General features: G+C 38.6%; 1 protein-coding gene and 1 long non-coding RNA gene across 9 annotated transcripts in view; one reads left to right on the forward strand and one right to left on the reverse strand.

Annotated features, from left to right (window-relative positions):
• The window catches only part of STAG2 (STAG2 cohesin complex component), a 62,833-nt gene extending 48,093 nt beyond the window's left edge, over positions 1–14,740 (forward strand). For 7 of the 8 annotated variants that reach the window (XM_083486231.1, XM_083486232.1, XM_083486235.1 and 4 more), the window contains 14 exons: positions 696–783; positions 886–966; positions 1,437–1,529; positions 2,416–2,590; positions 3,241–3,380; positions 3,743–3,844; positions 4,674–4,822; positions 5,698–5,826; positions 6,658–6,863; positions 8,451–8,640; positions 8,733–8,846; positions 9,899–10,025; positions 10,350–10,427; positions 12,370–14,740. In XM_083486231.1, the coding sequence (XP_083342357.1) occupies positions 696–783; positions 886–966; positions 1,437–1,529; positions 2,416–2,590; positions 3,241–3,380; positions 3,743–3,844; positions 4,674–4,822; positions 5,698–5,826; positions 6,658–6,863; positions 8,451–8,640; positions 8,733–8,846; positions 9,899–10,025; positions 10,350–10,427; positions 12,370–12,393 (1,696 nt within the window). In that variant the 3' untranslated portion in view covers positions 12,394–14,740. Of the gene's footprint in view, positions 1–695; positions 784–885; positions 967–1,436; positions 1,530–2,415; positions 2,591–3,240; positions 3,381–3,742; positions 3,845–4,673; positions 4,823–5,697; positions 5,827–6,657; positions 6,864–8,450; positions 8,641–8,732; positions 8,847–9,893; positions 10,026–10,349; positions 10,428–12,369 lie in introns of all 8 variants that reach the window. The other variant, XM_083486230.1, reaches the window with a different exon arrangement.
• LOC310698943 overlaps positions 1–19,163 on the reverse strand; it is a 273,173-nt gene that overhangs the window by 137,640 nt on the left and 116,370 nt on the right. The window lies entirely within an intron of this gene.

Genomic DNA, 19,163 nt, shown 5'->3' on the forward strand with positions numbered 1-19,163 from the left:
CTGTTGACTGTGTGGGACACATTCCTTTACAGGAGATGTTGATTAAATTTTGCTGGTAACCAGATTATTTCTGCAGTACATTACATAAATAGTCTTGGGAGGTTAGGATGGTTGCTCAGTGCTTTCCAGGACAAATTTGAGATAAGAACTAGACCAAGATCTGGAAAGTTCATTTAGGAATATATTTTATATTGAATGATACCAACTGTGCTGATGCCACAATCTATTCTACAGTAAAAAGCTATTTACAGATTGGCACCCCTGTTTCCTTCCTCTTTCAATCCAGGGGAAGGGGCAAGGAGGGAAAATCAGGCACATTGCATCCTCCATGACTTGGTGCTGTGCAAAGCACACTGGAACTCTGTAGCAGAAGTGGGGATATTTATTCATATCAAGGGTTGTATTCCATTATGGGGAACCTTCTGGGGGCCACATGACTGTTGTGGGCAGAGTCAGAGGCAAAAGTTGGGGCTGCAATAGGTGTGGCCTAGAGAGGTATGAGGACCACCTAAGGTTTCCTCTTCTGTGGTGATAACATGTCTAGATCTGTTATAAGGAGAGTAATTCAACTAATGCCTAAGGGTAGTTGCACTGTGCTGCTTGCACTGTATTGCAAGGAATACAGTAATCAGTGCATTGCAAAGTGGGGGAGAAGGTGTGATGAAATTGAACTGTTCATTTTCTTTCTATTTCAGTGCTCATGATCTGTCAAGATGGGATTTATTTGGTTGTAACTACAAGTTATTAAAAACAGGCATTGAGAATGGAGATATGCCTGAACAGGTTTGTATATTTAAAAAAGCAGTAATAGGAAAAATACATCTAAGAAAACAAAAATCACAGTCCTTTTTTTAATAACCATTTTATCTTGTGTTTTAAACACAGATTGTTATTCATGCTCTGCAGTGTACTCACTATGTAATCCTTTGGCAGCTAGCAAAAATTACTGACAGCAGTTCTACAAAGGTAAGCCTTGTTATGATGATGGTGGCAACTTATAGTTTCATAGAATGAAATGTATAATAGCAGTGTGTCACCAGGTCAAGCTACTTGAAGTGCCTGTCAGTATGATGGGGGGTGGGGAGAGTAGGACAGCTGGTAACCCTTCTGACGTCTGAAGGGCAGGGTGGATTTATTGAGCTGAGGGAGGGAGGTCTCTCATTTAAATGACATAAATGGGACATCTCTTTTCAGCTGCTTATTTCTATCTGTAATGAGGAGAACAGTGGAATGCAATGTGTGATCCAGAAACCTGCTTGAAACTTGCACAGGATATAATTCCAAGGGTCACATAAGCTGCAATTATACTACATGTTTTTTGTTTCTTTTCTTAGATCATTTCTATTTTATGACAAGTTCTTAGTTAACATACATTTTTGTTTAACAAGCAAGTATAATTTAAAGCATTGCATATTATTTAACATTCTGTTTCAAAGGAGGATCTTCTACGCTTAAAGAAACAGATGAGGGTATTTTGTCAAATCTGCCAGCACTACCTTACCAACGTAAATACTGCTGTTAAAGAACAGGTTAGTCACTGTTTTACTACTTGGCCCCTTTGTATGTAAGTGATTGAAGAAACATCATATATATATATATATTAAGCAAATCTTGATTTTCCTCAATTGTGTAATAGTGCAAATTGTTAGGATGCTAACGTTTAGAATATTGGAAAGGCAGTATCTTTAGATTGTTTCAGCATATGGCATATGAAAACACACTTTTGTTTGATATTTTAGTTGAATAATTTCTAGCCCTGGGGTTGCCATTGCAGTGCTCAATGGCAACCTGGTACCCCAGAACACCTACATTAGTTCCACCGCCCTGCCCAACAATCAATTAAGAAAATTGATTTTTTTTTATTTTTAAAAAGGGCTTTCAGCTATTTTCAACCCAGAATGCTTCTAGGTGCACTGGGCCTGGATGGTAGATGGACTGGAAATTACTCAGGTACTGCCTTTAGAAAGGTGAAATATACATGTGCTAAAATACATAGCTCTCTCACTAGATTTAGTAGAGCTCCTCAGAATAAAAGGTAAGCTGGGGGAGGGGACTGTTTCATTAGGTTTTTGTTTTATTTTATTGGATGTCATTCTTTTGGGTTTGAAAGGTTAATATTTAGATAAATGGGAAACTTAGTTGGATCCTTACTTTAGAAGTTTAGCATATCATATCTCTGGTTGATGATGACTATAACTGTTTATTGGATTCCTTGCCACAATAATACAATTATACTAAAATCTGTTAATGCTTAAAATCGGAAGAATAAGGTGGGTCCTAAAACATCTCAGGTGTCAAAGGTCAGGGTCTTCATAATATGACAGACACAATGTAATGATGAGGTGGGAATTCCACATCTAACAGCCTGCAACAGAAAAATATATATATAATTATGGTTCTTATCATTTTTTGCAGGCCTTTACAATTTTGTGTGATGTATTAATGATCTTCAGTCATCAGATTATGTCAGGAGGTCGTGACATCTTAGAGCCGCTAGTTTATACTCCTGACTCTTCATTGCAAGCTGAAATGTTGAGTTTTATTCTCGATCATGTCTTCATTGACCAGGATGATGATAACAACAGTGCAGGTATAAGGCTGTGAAATCATCTTCTAATCATATTGACAGAATCTGAATATGACCCAAAAGACTTGGGTTCTCCCTTAATCTACTAAATCACTGGCTTCCTCAGAATAGCTTGCCTATTTTCTTTTTTTATCACATGAGTTCTCAGCTGCAGTCTGAAGTGGTACAGTGAAGACACATGTTTATCACTTGAGTGGGAATTAGGCTCTGGCTTTCACCATATTTTCATCATTGCAGTCTAAATTGTAGTAACTCACGTTAGCTTAGAATATGTCATTTACAACAGTTGGAACTTTGTGGCCTTGCATTGTGTCCTGCTTTCAGTTACCTTTAAAAGATAGCTCTATGATTCCATGAAATACCAGTCTAAGTGTAAATTCTTGTAAAAAAGTTGGAAAGGGATCATACATGAAATGAATAAAGAGAACTTAAATCAACTACCAAAACTATTCTGTGCTACGGTGTACTTAAAGTTTTATTTTCTTTTTAAAGATTGCCTTGTTAATACAGTGTAGCTGGCAAAGAATTTGGTAGTCACTTCTTTTTTCCTGCTGTCATAGGTTATTTTCAACAACATTTTCAGTAGTTGTTAATAAAGGTCCAGTTGATGAGAATTGATTTTTTAATGCTGTGCACCTTATTTCATTTCTTAGATGGACAGCAGGATGATGAAGCCAGTAAGATTGAAGCTTTGCACAAAAGGAGAAATTTGCTTGCAGCTTTTTGTAAACTTATTGTATATACAGTGGTGGAAATGAATACTGCTGCAGATATTTTTAAGCAATATATGAAGGTAATTCAGCATTTCTTTTCTTCTGAAAATGGTGGGGTGGAGCTTTCATGTTAACTGGTTGCTGTCAGCTAGCATGTTCTCATTTTTCAAGTATTTTATATTTCCTTTTTATGTGTGGCTGTTAGACCATAAACAGTTCATATACTTGATTCCTATTAGAATACATTTGTTTTCCTTCTGTCTCGTATTGATAGAATGCATGTCTTGCCTGGGCCCTCGGAATGTCTTGTTAAATTGTAGTTAAATGAAATATTTTAAAGTCCTTTTTTAGTATCTCTTCAATTGACTTCTTGACACTGTTAAGAAGTGACTGTTTGCTGTCAGCAAGTCAAGCTGTTCTCTGTGTTTTCTCTCCCTTATAGTATTACAATGATTATGGAGATATAATCAAAGAAACAATGAGTAAAACAAGGCAAATAGATAAAATCCAGTGTGCAAAGACTCTGATTCTCAGTTTACAACAGGTAAGTACTTACTCAATTAAAGTACCTGATCCCAGTGGTTGCTAAAAACAGACCTTTTTAAAATAAATTAGTGCAACTCAAGTTACAGGAGTAATTCTATTTATATCTGAGTCCATTGTTATGCCCATGAAGTTCTGTGATACTTAATGCTAACTTTAATGAGCATTGACAATTAGGAAATTTCTGGGAACAAATCACATTTCATATGTTTGTGATTTCTCTCAAAGAGAAATTCAGTCACTTAAATGTATGCGAGTGTGCATGGGCCATGTGTTGGACTACCCTCACCTGAAGGAACAGGGTTTCCCATATGTTTCCCTCAGTCTGTAAATTAATGGGTTGAATAATATGTCAGCTTGCATCACCCTGCAGGCCATCAGACGATAATTCTGAAATACTTTAATAAATCCTTATTAATATTAATGCCCAAGTTCATAATGTCCCAATTCATTAACCACATTTCTTCTATGCTCTTCTTCACCTTGCATATATTTTAGAACTAGTACTAACACCACATTGTCAAAGGTTTACCGAAAATAAGTTGACATACGGGTACGCATATTGTAAGCTTCAATCAAGTTTTGGGGGATGGAATTTAGCAGACAGAATGCTCTGTACACTTCATTGTATTGTTATAAGTAATACTTCCCTCTTTATAAACTTATATCTTGCTGGAGTGTAAGCAGTGTTATTCTTTTATGTTGAAAGACTAGCTCTTAAGATGGTTTTGGTAGAAGACGCTCATTTTGTAAGATTTGGGGAAATAGTCAGATTATGCATTAAATTATACAAAAGTTTATTAAGACTGAAAAATGCTTTCTTTATGCAGCTTTTCAATGAGATGATTCAAGAAAATGGGTATAACTTTGACAGATCATCACCAACTTTCAGTGGCATTAAGGAGTTAGCTCGACGTTTTGCTTTAACATTTGGACTCGATCAACTGAAAACAAGAGAAGCCATTGCTATGCTACACAAGTAATTGCTCCCATTTTTTTTTTGTTTTTTTTTTGTTTTTGTTTCGGAAAACACAAATGCATCTGGAGTTTTGAATTACTATTTAGCTTTTTGTGAATTTAATGTGTGATCAGTCTCACCATTTCTAGCAGGTGGAAGGTCTAAAATAAATCGTATATTCAATTCTAGCCAATTCAGTCTTTGTGGTAGGGGTAGAACCTGTGGTGCAGAGGCCAAATATAACTCTCCAGGCATATGTGAACCTCAGTTTGAAAGATTCACCACCTATGTAACTTCCTGTAATTTCAGCAGTGCTATCACACAAACCCCTTGGAGGTCTGTGCATTTTACTCCATCTGCTGCAAAATATCTTGCTTTCTTCTAGCCTAGCTGGGCATATCAGAAAGTAGGCCATGATATTTCTGAAGCTTTTTTATGATAAGGCTGCAGTTTAGTGGCAGAGCACCTGTTTCGCATGAAGAAGCTCTGAGGTTCAAGACCTAGCACCACCTTTGTTTTTCAGAGTTTGGCATCAGGCAGTGGGTAGACTTTCATAAAGCACTTTCATATGTGCACACAACACCAAAAAGAAAAGTGTCATACTTTGAATTTCCTGTATTCCATGAGAATACAAAAACAAATAGGAAAAATCCTTTTAGCTTCATTTAAAATTTAATTTTAATTGAGAACAATGTTTGATTCACAGTTGTAAAATACATGATTTGCAATATTTGAAATGTAAAAAATACTGTTTACCCTTTTGAAATATTTTTCTAGCATCAATTGTTTTGGTGCCTTTTCATCTCAAAGGGAAATCTTACTGTATGTTTTTCAATTTTTTGCCCTTTGTGAAAACTTATTTATAAGCGCGAACTTAAATTCTTAATTGTTTTCAGGGACGGCATAGAGTTTGCTTTTAAAGAGCCTAACCCTCAAGGTGAGAGCCATCCACCATTAAATCTGGCATTTCTTGATATATTGAGTGAGTTCTCATCCAAACTTCTCAGGCAAGACAAAAAAACAGTGTAAGTACATTCTTTATATTTGGATTTTCTTACAAGCTACATGGATGTCTTTTAAGTATCATCATTTGTTCTTTTAATAAATTTGTTCTGTAATTATTTCTCTGAGAATAGCTGTGCCTTAATGTGGAATTAATCAATCAATCAATTAATTAATTAAAGTAAATAGAATTGTTTCAGAATGTTGTGGGTGGACAAACTTTAGCACTGGGACGTAGTGCCTAAGTCTTCTCGTTGCTGTTTGAGACACTAGAATTAGGACAAAATATACATGTAGCTTGTCCATGATGTATGGAACAAGACTAGCTTTTACCAAAAATTCCAGAGGAGAATTTGATAGTAGTTCCAGAGCCAACATTCCATTCCATTCCATTCTAGCTCTATGGGTCTGTTTGCTATTACATTCCAGATTAGGGCCAACTCAACAGTCTTTTCTAACTTGATTCAGTCTGCTAGTGGGGTGCAGAATTATTATTACAATTAATATTACAATTATTATTATTATTATTATTAAATTTGTATACAACCCTTGATCCAAAGATCACCGTGTGGCTCATAACATAAAAATACCAAATGAGAACACAAAATACATAATAACCCAAAAACAAAATGAGCAGATGTAAGAATGGCTAGAGTTTGTGTTGACAAAAGCAATACATGGAAATGGCTGCTAGCTGTTTTGTTATTGCAGGGAGAATTGCTGCTTAAATGCTATTTCTGTCTTTAGACCTTTGAATTTAAAAGCTTTAGAGAACTGTGCCATTACTTTTGATATTCTTATGTTAAATATATATCCAGTGTGTTTTAGTAATAATTTATTGTTCCTTCTTAAAGGTACGTATATCTGGAGAAGTTCATGACTTTTCAGATGTCTCTCCGAAGAGAAGATGTGTGGCTTCCACTCATGTCTTACAGGAACTCTTTGCTAGCTGGGGGTGATGACGATACTATGTCAGTCATTAGTGGAATCAGTAATCGAGGGTCTACAGTAAGGAACAAAAAAACAAAACCAGCTACAGGGAAGCGGAAACTACCAGAAGGTTTGTATTTTTAATTTTTCCATTCCAGCATGTTTGGCTTTCAACTTGAGAAGTGCTAAAATGTAAACTGTAGTACAGTTCCTGATTTCATTTAATGTGAAGGCCTCTCACAAAACCTTAGCTATTTGTAGCCCACTGTTAATAAGAAAGCTTTCAGCTTAGTTTAGTCTTAGTGAAAACAATATATTTATTGTACTCCAAACCACTGACTTGTGTGATCCTTCCTCCCTTCGTGGTTTTCTGAAACCATAGTTGCTGTTTTGTGACTTCTGACAGATCTTGGGCAAACTTTTGTTAGGGCCAGAAAGGGATTTCCATGAGTTGAAGCGGTTTTGCAGATGCATGTTTTGCAGGCAAGGCTGGGTTAGCACGAAACATAGTTTCCCTGTAGTAAACAAGGAAAGGGAGGGAACCACCTATCAGTGGTGGTGGGGATGAATGACTCTATGCCACATTCCTGATAGCCATATAATTTTAGGGAGTGGTAATTGGAGCCATATAATTTTAGGAAGTGGTAATTGGATTTTCTGCATTGAGTCTATGCCTGTTGATTCTTTTTTCCTGCAGTACAGGAGGGGACCATCCGGTGAGTTGCTCCAGTAGCCAGGTGGAGCTAGTGTGCCTACTAAGTGGGAATGAGATGTTGTTGTTATTTGTGTTGAGGTCTACTTCCCAGTCTGTGCAACCACACTAGCTCTTTTTCTTCCTTTGACTTTCCTTTCTTGGGGTTACTGACAAGGGGGACACTTAAAAAAGAAGAAAGGAACTCAATAAAAAGACAAAGACTTTTGCTTTTGGAGGTAACCAGTACAGGCAGCACTGCCTAGCAAGTACAGTGCTTCCAGCCCAGAAGTCTTTTTGGAGGGAGGCAGGGGCAAAGGAGGGAAGCGCTCAGAGCTACAGAAAGCAAAGGGTTGAGCAGCTAATGTGGTAGGCCTATTCCTGCCAATCAATCTGTCCCCTGGCATTTGTTCCTGATGACCCAAAGCCTCCTGAAATGAGGTTTCCCTGCATTCATCAGGGAAGTTGTGCCAATCCAAGATTGGACAGTGGTAGGTCAGAAGCTGGGAGTGGCTAGCACAGATTGTCTCACTCACCCATGATTAACCAGGCCTTTACTCTGAATTTGGCAGATTGTTTTGGTGAGCAGCCCTGTAGCATACCAGCTGCAGGAAGGACCCAGCTGCTTTCTCTACATCCTAAAGAGTGTGCTCTGGGTCCAATGGCTTCACACAGGTCAATCACAGTGGCAGCAGCGGGGGGCTCATCTGGGGAGTCCATAGCAAGCACCCAGCCACAGAAGAGTTTAAGTAGCTGTCCCTCAGGACAGTTAAGACTCAAAGACTGGGCAAGAGATTCCAAGATATATAAAATATATTAATAAGCATCCTTGAGGGAAGTACCCTATCTGAGAAAGGTGGTCATTAACGTGAAAGTAGTTTGCTTTGCTTTGTACAAAATGATAGTTTCTTGCCAGGGTATTTTATCAGTGCACTGTACTCTTAGAAACATGACCTATATCACTGCAGTTTTGTTTAGTTGTTTTAGTTAAGGGTTTTGAGTTCTAAAGCTGTTTTATCTCTCTAGCTGAGGAAAGCAGCAGTAGCGACAGCATGTGGATGAACAGGGAGCAGACAATGCACACACCTGTCATGATGCAGACGCCGCAACTCACTTCCACCATCATGAGGGAGCCCAAAAGATTGCGGCCTGAAGAAAGCTACATGGGTGTCTATCCAATGCAGCCTGAACACCACCAACCTCCACTCGATTACAAGTATATACACGCTTCTCTTTTTGTGCTTTGCTGCTACTACTGAAATATTTGGTCTGCCCTTCTTTTAAAATCTTGTTTATTTTTCTTCCAAGTACGCAGGTAACATGGATGTTAGCTCAAAGGCAGCAGGAAGAAGTAGCAAGACAGCAGCAGGAGAGAGCAGCCATGAACTACGTGAAGCTGAGAACCAACCTGCAGCATGCCATGTAAGCTCAAGCAACAGTTGCCTATGTTTCTTATTCTTCGCTAGTATGTTTTGTCCTTGGGTTTACATTATTTATCTCTTAATTGTAGTCCATGTGCCTTGATACATCTGGCCAAGATCTATAGAACTCTGAAACTAGCTTACTTTGGGGGTTTAGTCTCAAGTTTCTCACATGAACTTTCCCAATGCCACACAGCAAAGTGCCTTTGAAATTGGTGGAGTTTCTAGTACAACAACAACAACAACAACAACAACAAAATTATTATTATTATTATTAATGCCACCCATCTGACTGGGTTGCATAAAATCACAGTAAACATCAAATGTTTAAAATGTTTCATTCTTTTGGAACAGCTGTTCTCAACCCATTCATTCTGCCCTGCGTACCTGAATGATAAGCAAGGGCTGCAGTGTTTGCCACATTGTACATAAATTTATATCAACAGAACTAGCTAGCTTGCCAGGGGATGGGGTGGGGGATAAGGAGGAATTGCAGTTGCAGAGCCATAGCAGGATATAGATGGGAAGACAAATGAGAATACAATGTGGACTGTGCTCAAGGAATATTTGTCTTTGGCTGGAACCCTGGGCAGTCATTTCATGTGGTGCAAGCCTTTGAATGCAGCCATCATCTTAAAAGAGTTGCTGAATCCCTTCTCATAGTTAGTTAAATTATGTGCCTGCATATAAGGAGGGCAAAGCACTACCACTCCTGATGCTTTCTGAAGTCGCTTACTCTTTAGAAACTGCTAGTGTTGGGTCTTGATGCAAACTGTATATTTGAGATTGTTCTTAATTTATGTTTCAAACATACATATTGGTGAAAGGCTAGGCATTGTTCACACATTTATTTATTACATTTTTAGTTGTTTCATTCTCTGAGTGACTTTTTTTTGAGATAAAGTTTTGAGAGCTTTCAATAGTCAAGAGTTTTTATTTCCAGTGCTTACTTTCTGTAAGTAACTTGATGGCAAATGCCAATGGATTTTTTATATAACAGTTATATGTATTACACGACTAAGTTAAAATTCTGTATTAATATTTAAATATCAGTCGACGTGGCACAAGTCTAATGGAGGATGACGAGGAGCCAATTGTGGAAGATGTGATGATGTCATCAGAAGGGCGCATTGAAGATCTCAATGAAGGCATGGATTTCGATACCATGGACATAGATTTAGTAAGAAAAATCAATTACTGCTATCTTAAAGCTTTTCCGCTGCTGTATCTGTCTTCATAAGATGGCTATAGCATTGCACTGATTCTGCCACAGCAGGTTTTAGGACTCTGCTGCAAATGTTGCTTTTGTGCTAACTAAATCTGGATGCACCATTTCTTTGTCTAGTACGTCAACTAAATTAAATGTTAACAGATCTCTAGATTTTATTCACTGGCTGACACATTTTAAATAAAACTCATAGAAGTATGTGTATTAATTTTAGACGGTCTAAGCAGATTGCATAAACAAACATCCAAATATGATGATACTTGGTTTGCTTTTCAGCCACCATCAAAGAACAGGAGAGAGAGAACAGAGCTAAAGCCAGATTTCTTTGATCCTGCTTCAATCATGGATGAATCTGTAAGTGTGATATGACAAGCTGGGTAATGTATTTAATTGCAATATTTGATGATCTACAAATTAGTTTGTCAGGGCAAACATCACTTCCTCCTTGGCAGCTGTGATAAGGACCTTCTCCTTGGCTCAGAGCTTGGAAGGTGCTAGCACATAAATTCTGCATTCATTCCAGAAGTACTCCCAGTTGAGCCTGAAGGTTGCCATGAAATGGGCTGCCCCTTCCTCCTGAGTTTGTAGCTAGTAGGGGAATTGTTCCTGACCTCTAGTTACAGTTCTAGTGCCCCTGAAGCTCATAGTGAGATGAGGCACAGAATCACAAATTTTGACTACTCGTTAAAATGGACCCATTAAAATAGAAAAAAGTTACAATAAAAAATAAGAGACTAAACACCACAGAACCTTTCTCCTAGAGAGTATCTTTCCAATGTAAAAACAAATGTATTACAGTCATACCTCGGGATAAATACGCTTCAGGATAAGTATTTTCGGGTTGTGCTCTACGGTGACCCGGAAGTAACGGAATATTTTTTTTGTAGGCAGCTGTAATCTTGGGTCCCCCAAATGCACTGCTTAAAGTCAACACCATGCATTTGAGGGGTTTAAGATAGCAGCGACCTGCTGCGTATGGCAAATGAACATCTCTCTTACAAAAGTGCCATTGCCTTCCATTCTGGGGAGCATGGGGATAGGTAGGATTGAGGGAACAGCAGCAGGGGTGGATTGGTGTCACAGCGGATTGGTGCCAAAGTGGAAGGTGCACCAAGGAATGCTGGCCTAGAGTAAATCAGTCAGTTCCTTTTGCTTGAATTGGAAAAGTAGCAGCATTTTATCAATTGCACCACAAGATGGCAGTAGATACTAAATTATTTGATCAAAAAGTCTTGTGGTAGCTGTAAGTACAGCTTCTGAAGAAGTGTGCATGCACACAAAGCTTATACCAAAAACAAACTTAGTTGGTCTCTAAGGTGCTACAGGACAATTTTTTTATATATTTTGATTGTGTCAGACCAACACGGCTACCTACTTGAATGTGAATACATAGTTTTTAGAAATAGACTTTGGCTTTTAATTTCAGAAGGAAACAATAACCTTTACTAGACTTCTTTTTACTTTTCCCTCCAAGCCATAAGTTCTATTTCATTGTTCTTCTAGCATAGGCACCTGAAAGGGAAACAACTGGTAGATACGGAAATGTGTATATAAAGAAATGCACGTTGATTCAAAGTTTACCCTTGCTTTCTCTAAACATAAATATTTTTTAGTACAGTTCTAATAATTCTAATGTAACCACAGTTGGAAAAATGAAAAGTCTTCACTTCTAGTGACCTGCTTTCTGTATTCTACAGATTCATGTTAAATATTGTCTTGGTGTTCTCAACCCAATTGAAATTATTTGCATTACATTTCTTCTGCATGTAGCTTAAATACGTTGTAGCTTAAATATGAATAAGCTGCATTACCTTCTGGATTTGCAGTTCTTTATATATTTCCACTAACCCAATTTCATCACGAGGAAAAGAGGAAAAAGTTGCAATGCTCTATTTTCTACTTAGTATTACTGGGATGTGGGACTCCCTGCTTCAGGCTAATCTCCCTCAGGGGAAAGGGGTTGGGGGCATCATGCCCAAAGCAGGTGAGACCAGCGCCCAAAGTGTCCCAAGGCCAAAATGTACACACAAACTCAACCCCATTCTCTCTTTCCACTCTGATTGGCTTGCACTGAGAAAGAGTTCCCCAGATAGGGCAAGCAGCGATTTAGCATCTACACTTGGGCTCCCCTTTCTCAGTGGATGTTGTATGATAAGAGGCCTGGCAGACAGCTTCACACTGCTGGTATATACACTAAAAGTATTTTCTGTTTATAGATATTAACTGCTGTAGACACTGGTGAAAAAAAAAATTACAACCTGATCTCACCTTCATACATTTCCCCCCTCTCTTCTAGGTTCTTGGGGTATCAATGTTTTAATTCCAGTACAACCGATAACACCATGCTGAAGTTGTTTTCTAATGTGGAAGAGATTTTTAAAATAAAAAAAACATGTGGTAGATACAGCGATATTCTAAATAAGATTTTTTCTCTAAGGAGAATGATGTGCTTACAAGATCCAGTACATTTAAGAGGCAGTTTTGTTTGCCTGAAACATAAAGGACAAGTAAACAACTTGAGGATAAGCTACAGTTTCTGTTGGCAAACCAGTATTTTATTTATGTAATATTAGTTTATTTCCAAATCATAGTAAATAATCACTTTTTTGAAATTCGTAGCTGTTGGATAGGGGCTTGGTGCATTTTCAAGCCCTCCTCTTTATGATTTTTCTGATAGAATTCAAATAATCATGACTTATTCTAGATTACTGTTGAAATTATGAGCTGAAATGATGGGATGGTTCCGAGAATTATTGAATTGTTGGAAGGGACTTGAAGCATTTTCAGCGAAATGCTATAAATGTTGGTCAACTGAAGCATTGGTTAACTTACAATAATCATAGAGAGAAATAAACTTACAATCTGATTGTTTTACTCAAAAGCTATTTTAGGACCTAAAATGCCCAAGCCTCCCAAAACTTGCTTATTGCATATTCATGAAATATTCAGAAACCATAAACTGCCAGAAAGCACTGAGATCAATCCTGCTTACCCATTTATGACCCTGAGAGTTTGCTTGTCCTTTAAGAAAAATGTAATGTTGTGAAATTCCTTCCAGTAGTGCCACTGTATTTTGTCTCCAAATAAAGAAGCTTATTGTAGTATGTTTGCAGAAAAAAAAAATCTAAACAAAAAATATACAGCTTATTAGAGTGTGGGAATAGGGGTCTAAATTCTAAATAAAATAAATATATATATATAAATATACATACATATATATATATATATATAAATTGGTGCTGATTTTATAATTGCGCAGTTTGTTTAGTTTTTTCTTACTTTTAAATTCCAACTTAAAAATTATGAGGTTTCAGAAATATATTGAAAGTTTAACAATGTTTAAAAATAGATGAGCATGAAAACTCATGCTTTAAAAATGATTTTTAATTTTGTATTTTATATTGGTTTATCTATCTCTGTCTTTGCAAGCAGTCTTCAGGTTAATACTTCTAACAGGTTACAGTACATTTCCTCTGTATGTAAATTAAATTGGATAATAGAATTCATCAATTCCCCCCATAATATTCTTTGAAAGCTAAGCTTTAAATTTCATTTCATGACTTTTTCACAATTAAATTTAACCATTCTAAATAAAAACATGGATCTATGCCATTTTGACATCAACTCACTGCAAGGCTTAGGCAGCTACACATCACTTTAAAGGAAATGTTAACTTATATTACATATGTATATTTTTTGTCAGTTGTCTCTCAGCTCTTGAGGTATATAATTTCTAATCATTCCATGCGCCTTAAAATGCTTGCAATACAATAACTTCCTCAGATAAGCAAATATTTTTAAAAAGGCCTCTTATTCACTCAAAAAATCAAATTGTGGGCTGTGGTAGCCATAAACCATAGGTTTTCTAAAGTATCGTGATGACATAATTATTTTGAAAAATCATGGGTTAATGAACACACGGAGCCAATCTGCCTAGCTTCATATTATCATGTCTAAAAACGTACTGCCTATATTTCCCCCTTCTCTACACCACTGCATTTAAATAGAACTGCTGAAAGGACTGTATATATGATTTAAACTTAAGCTGATTTTTTTCTTACTCTTGAAGGAGTGTTTCTTTGTGAAAGCAGTTCTTACAGCTTTATGTTTTCAAACTAAAAATGTTTTATATATTTACCTTAACCTGTTGTCCTCCACATTCTATTGTCCTAATTGTACTGTTTTCTGATTTGTATTTATGTCTTGAGACAAGTAACTTTTTGAATAAAAATAAACCTACAGTATGTTGTAAGTTTGATCTTTTTGAATCAAGGGTAGAGGAGAAAATAAAAAAGAGTATGAATGGTGCAAATGTTATGTTTATAAAAATTAAAGCTTTTTCCATGTCTTTTGCGTTTTTGTCTCAGAATTGGGATAATGTATGGAAAATGCACTGTTTTATATTTGTAATAAATTGTACAAGTTTTTAAAATGTGAATAAAGCACTAATTGGGTTAATAATTTAAAGTAGAGATGTTATGCAATGATGATTGGTGTAAACATTTCTTTAACTGAAGATAACTTTGTGTCTTCTCCCCACCCCCCATTCTCCTACCTGCCCGAATTGTAATTGTATTTATCAAGCTCATCAAGAGAAAAGAATTTTTAGGGATATAAGCTGTTCACTGGTGTTCATTAAAGTTGTTGAAAGTCCAAGCTCTGCAGAAGCCCTAGCACCTGTATTAAGTTGGTCTGATTTAAACTGTTCTGATTCTGTGTTGCTACTGTAATTGTGGGCATATGCATACAATCTTATCAAAACTTAATAATGATCGATGTTGCATTCTGATGCACACTTTCTTGAAAATAAGAACCAATAGCAAACTAAGAATGTATAGGTACTATCCATTGAAATCAGTGGGATTTAAGTTTCCATTGTTTCCGGTGAGACCTTGTGTAATTGACTTCTATCCATAATACATGACACAAGATGAATCACATATATACACATATATGTGCATAATATTGTATGCCGCCTTTCCATAGTTCCATATTCAAGACTGCTTACAACCTAAAAAAATGCATAACTGCAACATGGCAAAAGTCATAAACAATAAAAAGAATCAAAAAATACACAACCAAGCTGAACAATTTCCAGCTGAATCACAAGATGTAAAATAAAGGCACTAAGAACAACAGCAACACCCCCTATCCCCCAAAAACACCCCAGCCCAAGAGTCTGTTCAGCAGCCTCAGTTTTTGTAGTTGTAGTCAGGCCTCTTCCCTCCCAGGCCAAGTCGAAAAGGCTCGGAAGACAAGATGGTCTCAGACTTGTTCCATCTGTTTTTCACCTTGGATAGCTAGCCTGAGAGCTTTCGGAGTTTGTAACAAGTTGCTCTTCTATATCAAGACTGGGGGGAAACTTCTTCACACTACAGGATTTGACAGGTTACAAATTTCCAAATGATTTTACTCTTTACTTGGATGGAGTCACATAAATGTACTTTCTAAATTAACGTAATCCACCGCCAGTTCTGATTTCAGTGCCAGTTTCCCAGAATTTGGCACACACCTCATTTTTCATATATGATTTACCTGAGATTCCTGCATTGCGGCGGGTTGAACTAGATTACCCTCAGGATCACTTCCAACTCTAGAATCCTGTGATTCCATTTGACACCTCAAGCAGCTTCTATACAAAACATGTCAGTGTCCTGTCATAGCTGCCCTATTTGCAGAAAGCATACCAAAACAACTGGGTATGATGCATATGTAGTTTTAGTGGCCCAGCTTAACACTCTGCATGTAGAGATTCTCTTCTGCAATGAAGTAATGGCAAGTTTCTCTTGATGTGCCAATTCTCAATTCACTGGCTGCACATTGTGGAGTTGGGGGTCAGCATTCCTACAGTACGTTTTCCACTTGCATGTTACTGACAGCCTCCAGCAGTTGCAAGACATTTTACCACTGAGGGAGAATGGTGCCTCTCCCGTTGTTACTTATGGGTGGTTTTTAATACAATGAAAGCAACAGGGAAGAATCACCTCTTTGCCTCCTGCCTTCTCCACAGCCCCACCAACATACTGAGTCACTTTCGGCAAATTTGCATGGTCCTTGCAAACAAGACAGACACAAGAATGCCACTGTGAATAAGATTGCTACATGCCTAGAGGTAGCAGCCAGTGGAGTGGCTGGCATGGTGCAGGCACACCAGCAGGACCAATCCAACACACTCACTGCCTTGCCCCCTTGACAGTAGCACATAGCCTTCATGACTAGTGTTTGATAGCCTTAACCATAGAATCTTAAAATTGTGGAGTTGGAAGGGACCATAAGGGTCATTTAGTCCAACTCCCTGCAATGCAGGAATCTTCTGCTCAACATGGGGTTTGTACTCACAACCCTGAGTCATGCTCTACCCACTGAGCTTGTCTACTCTTGAAGTCTAAGCTGGTGACCACTACATTCTGAGACACTGAATTCCACTGTGTCCATCCTGTTCACATCTCTGCTTAGGAAAAGGAGTCTAAAGACCACTCTGAGACTCTGGAAAACCACTGCTTCTTGCAATAAACTGCTGGGTTAGATTGGTGGTGGCTAGTCTGGATCTCCAGAAATTGTTGGACATTTAAACACATGAATTCCAGCCAGGGCCAATAGGCAGGGACTACAGGAGTTGTCCAGCAACACAGTCCTCAACAGTTTTGGGGAATCCATCACAGTAATTTGCAGGTTGTCCCTCTTAAGAGTAAGAGCTCGGAAAATCTCAGCCCTCATCAGCATTTAACTCAAATTTTAAGCAGCACTTGCAGTCTCTATAAATAACAAAAAAACAACAACCCTGCCATATATGAGTAAAACAATAAACCAGACCAGCTTCCCAAAATCTGTTTTCATTACTTATTTCATTACTTCTAAACGGAAAACTTACAAATTCACAGCCATTATGCCCTCCCCGAATAAGCGAGTACATGACTGTTACCTTCTCTACAAGCAGTCAATTTGTAAATGTTTACATGAGCACAACTCCCCATTCAAGGCTGCAGTCCTAGCCCAGCTTATGTGGAAGCAAGCCCCGTTAACTTCCTTTACTTCTGAGTAAGCACGGCTAGAACTGCGTTGTTGCTTCTTTAATAAAGTCGCAAAGATCCTGGTGGCATTTTAAAATTTAGCAAATGCATTGTGCCACAGTCTTTTGTGGGCCATATCTGTAAAGTGCACTTGACAAAGCAGGGACATGAAATAGTAAATAGATTAGGCTGCAGTCCTACGGCAATTTACCTGGGAGTAAGTCCCATTGAACTCAGCAGGACTTCTGCGTAGAGATGCATAGGAAGGTGCTGTCAAGTGACACCTGAATTCCAATCACTCCATAACACAGATAGTTAATAAAAACCATACTAAAAAGAACATTTAATCACATGCCAGTTGCATGTTTCCATGCTGGATTGGAAAAGGACCGAATTGGCTGAGGAGGAAAAAAAGAAAATTCAAACTGAAACATTTTAAACTGTTCTTGGCTTTCGCTTCACAACCATGAATTCACATGGCATATACAACATCACGTTAAATGAAACAGCCTTTGATAAACGTTAAATCCTGGCTCCCAAGTCGTCAGTAATGATTTTAAAAAAAGGGAATATATTTCTAACTACTGCAGGGGAGAATCGGAGAATAGTCCATAATTTTGACGCTTAGGAAAAGCAGGATGGGGAGAGCAGAAAGATGTGTTATTTAAAATGCTGTGTGCGCGCGCATGCTGCTTTTAGTTCAAGGCTGGGGGGGGGGGATGCGGATGGGGAGGAGAGATCTAGTTCTGCAGCCACAAAACTGCTCTTTGCCCACTGATTTAGCTGATCCAAAAACAAAACCCCAGGTAGCGAGGAGGCTGAATCTCCCCCAAGTTCATCTCCCGAAGCGATCCGATGCTCAACGTTCGTCCCCGATTTCCGATAGGGAAGTGAAACTTTTTCTTATTTGTGCTTTAAAAACAAAAGTACGTAACCGAAACGTAGGATATGAAGGGGCTGCTATCCTCAGCAAGCGCGCTGGCTAGGAAGCCCGCCTCATTGCAGCGAGGAAGGGTTGCTTCCGAGTAGACCTGGCTGGTCAGTGTTACCCAGGCAGCGAGAGCACATATGCTTTGCAAAAAACATCGATGGTGGCAGTTTATTTAATAGTCTGGGGTGATACGGAAAATCATCCAGCCGAAACCCCCAGACATCCTGAATAGGGTAAGCCCCACATCAGGGAGCAGCGCCCCAGAATCCTTTGGAGCTCTGAAAGCCAACTTTAATGATGTTATACAAAAAGGTGTTTTTAAAACACGCCTTAGAGATTTATTTATTGCGTTTCTATCCCACCTGAGCTCAAGATGGCGCATTGCTCTCTTTTTCCACAAAGGTTTGTGGTTGGGCTGAGAGGAAATGACTAGCCTAAGGTCACCCCGTAAGCTTCATGGCGGAGTGGGGATTCGAACCCTGATCCTATTCCAACACTCTAAACCACACCACCACCACCACCACCACACAGAAATGGTCAGTTGTTGGACGTGGAATCGCACAGGCGGTGATTTATTTATTTTTCCAGTTGCCGTGAGTTAATAAAAACCTCCACTGAAAAGGTGTGTTCTTGGGAAATTCTCCTGCGCAAACGCCTCAGAGGACCCGAGAACTGCTCCGTTGGTCGTGCCCTCAAATCACCAATAAATGAATGGAATCGGATGCGTCTTTTCCTCCCTCCCCACAACGCTCCGCTCAGAAACTGCCACGCGTTTCTCTCTGCTTGACTGGTTCTGCGATTGACCGGTTTATGCTATTGCATAAACCTGGTTCCTTTGAAACTGCAAAGCTTTCAAACAAAGCAAAGGTCGGCGCAACTGGGTTAGGTCGATCTTCGCCTGTCCCCATCCGCGCCCCCCCCCCCGCTCCGAAGCAAGCCCCACTGAGCATTGAGAGAGCCAATCAGAGCAGCGAGGAGAAGCCCACAAGGCAGGAGAGGGGGAAGAAAAAACAACTTTCCAAGCCAGCGAGAAAGGGAGAGTGCACATACTGCCCAGGTGGTGACAAATCGCCCCTTCTCTTGCATTGACGTTTGCTCTTATTCAGATTTAAAGAGCGGGACTTTTTGCGCTCCGACAAGGAGCGTTAA

Source organism: Podarcis liolepis, assembly GCF_965112155.1.
Source record: "Podarcis liolepis genome assembly, chromosome: Z".
In the NCBI taxonomy this organism is placed as follows: Eukaryota; Metazoa; Chordata; class Lepidosauria; order Squamata; family Lacertidae; genus Podarcis; species Podarcis liolepis.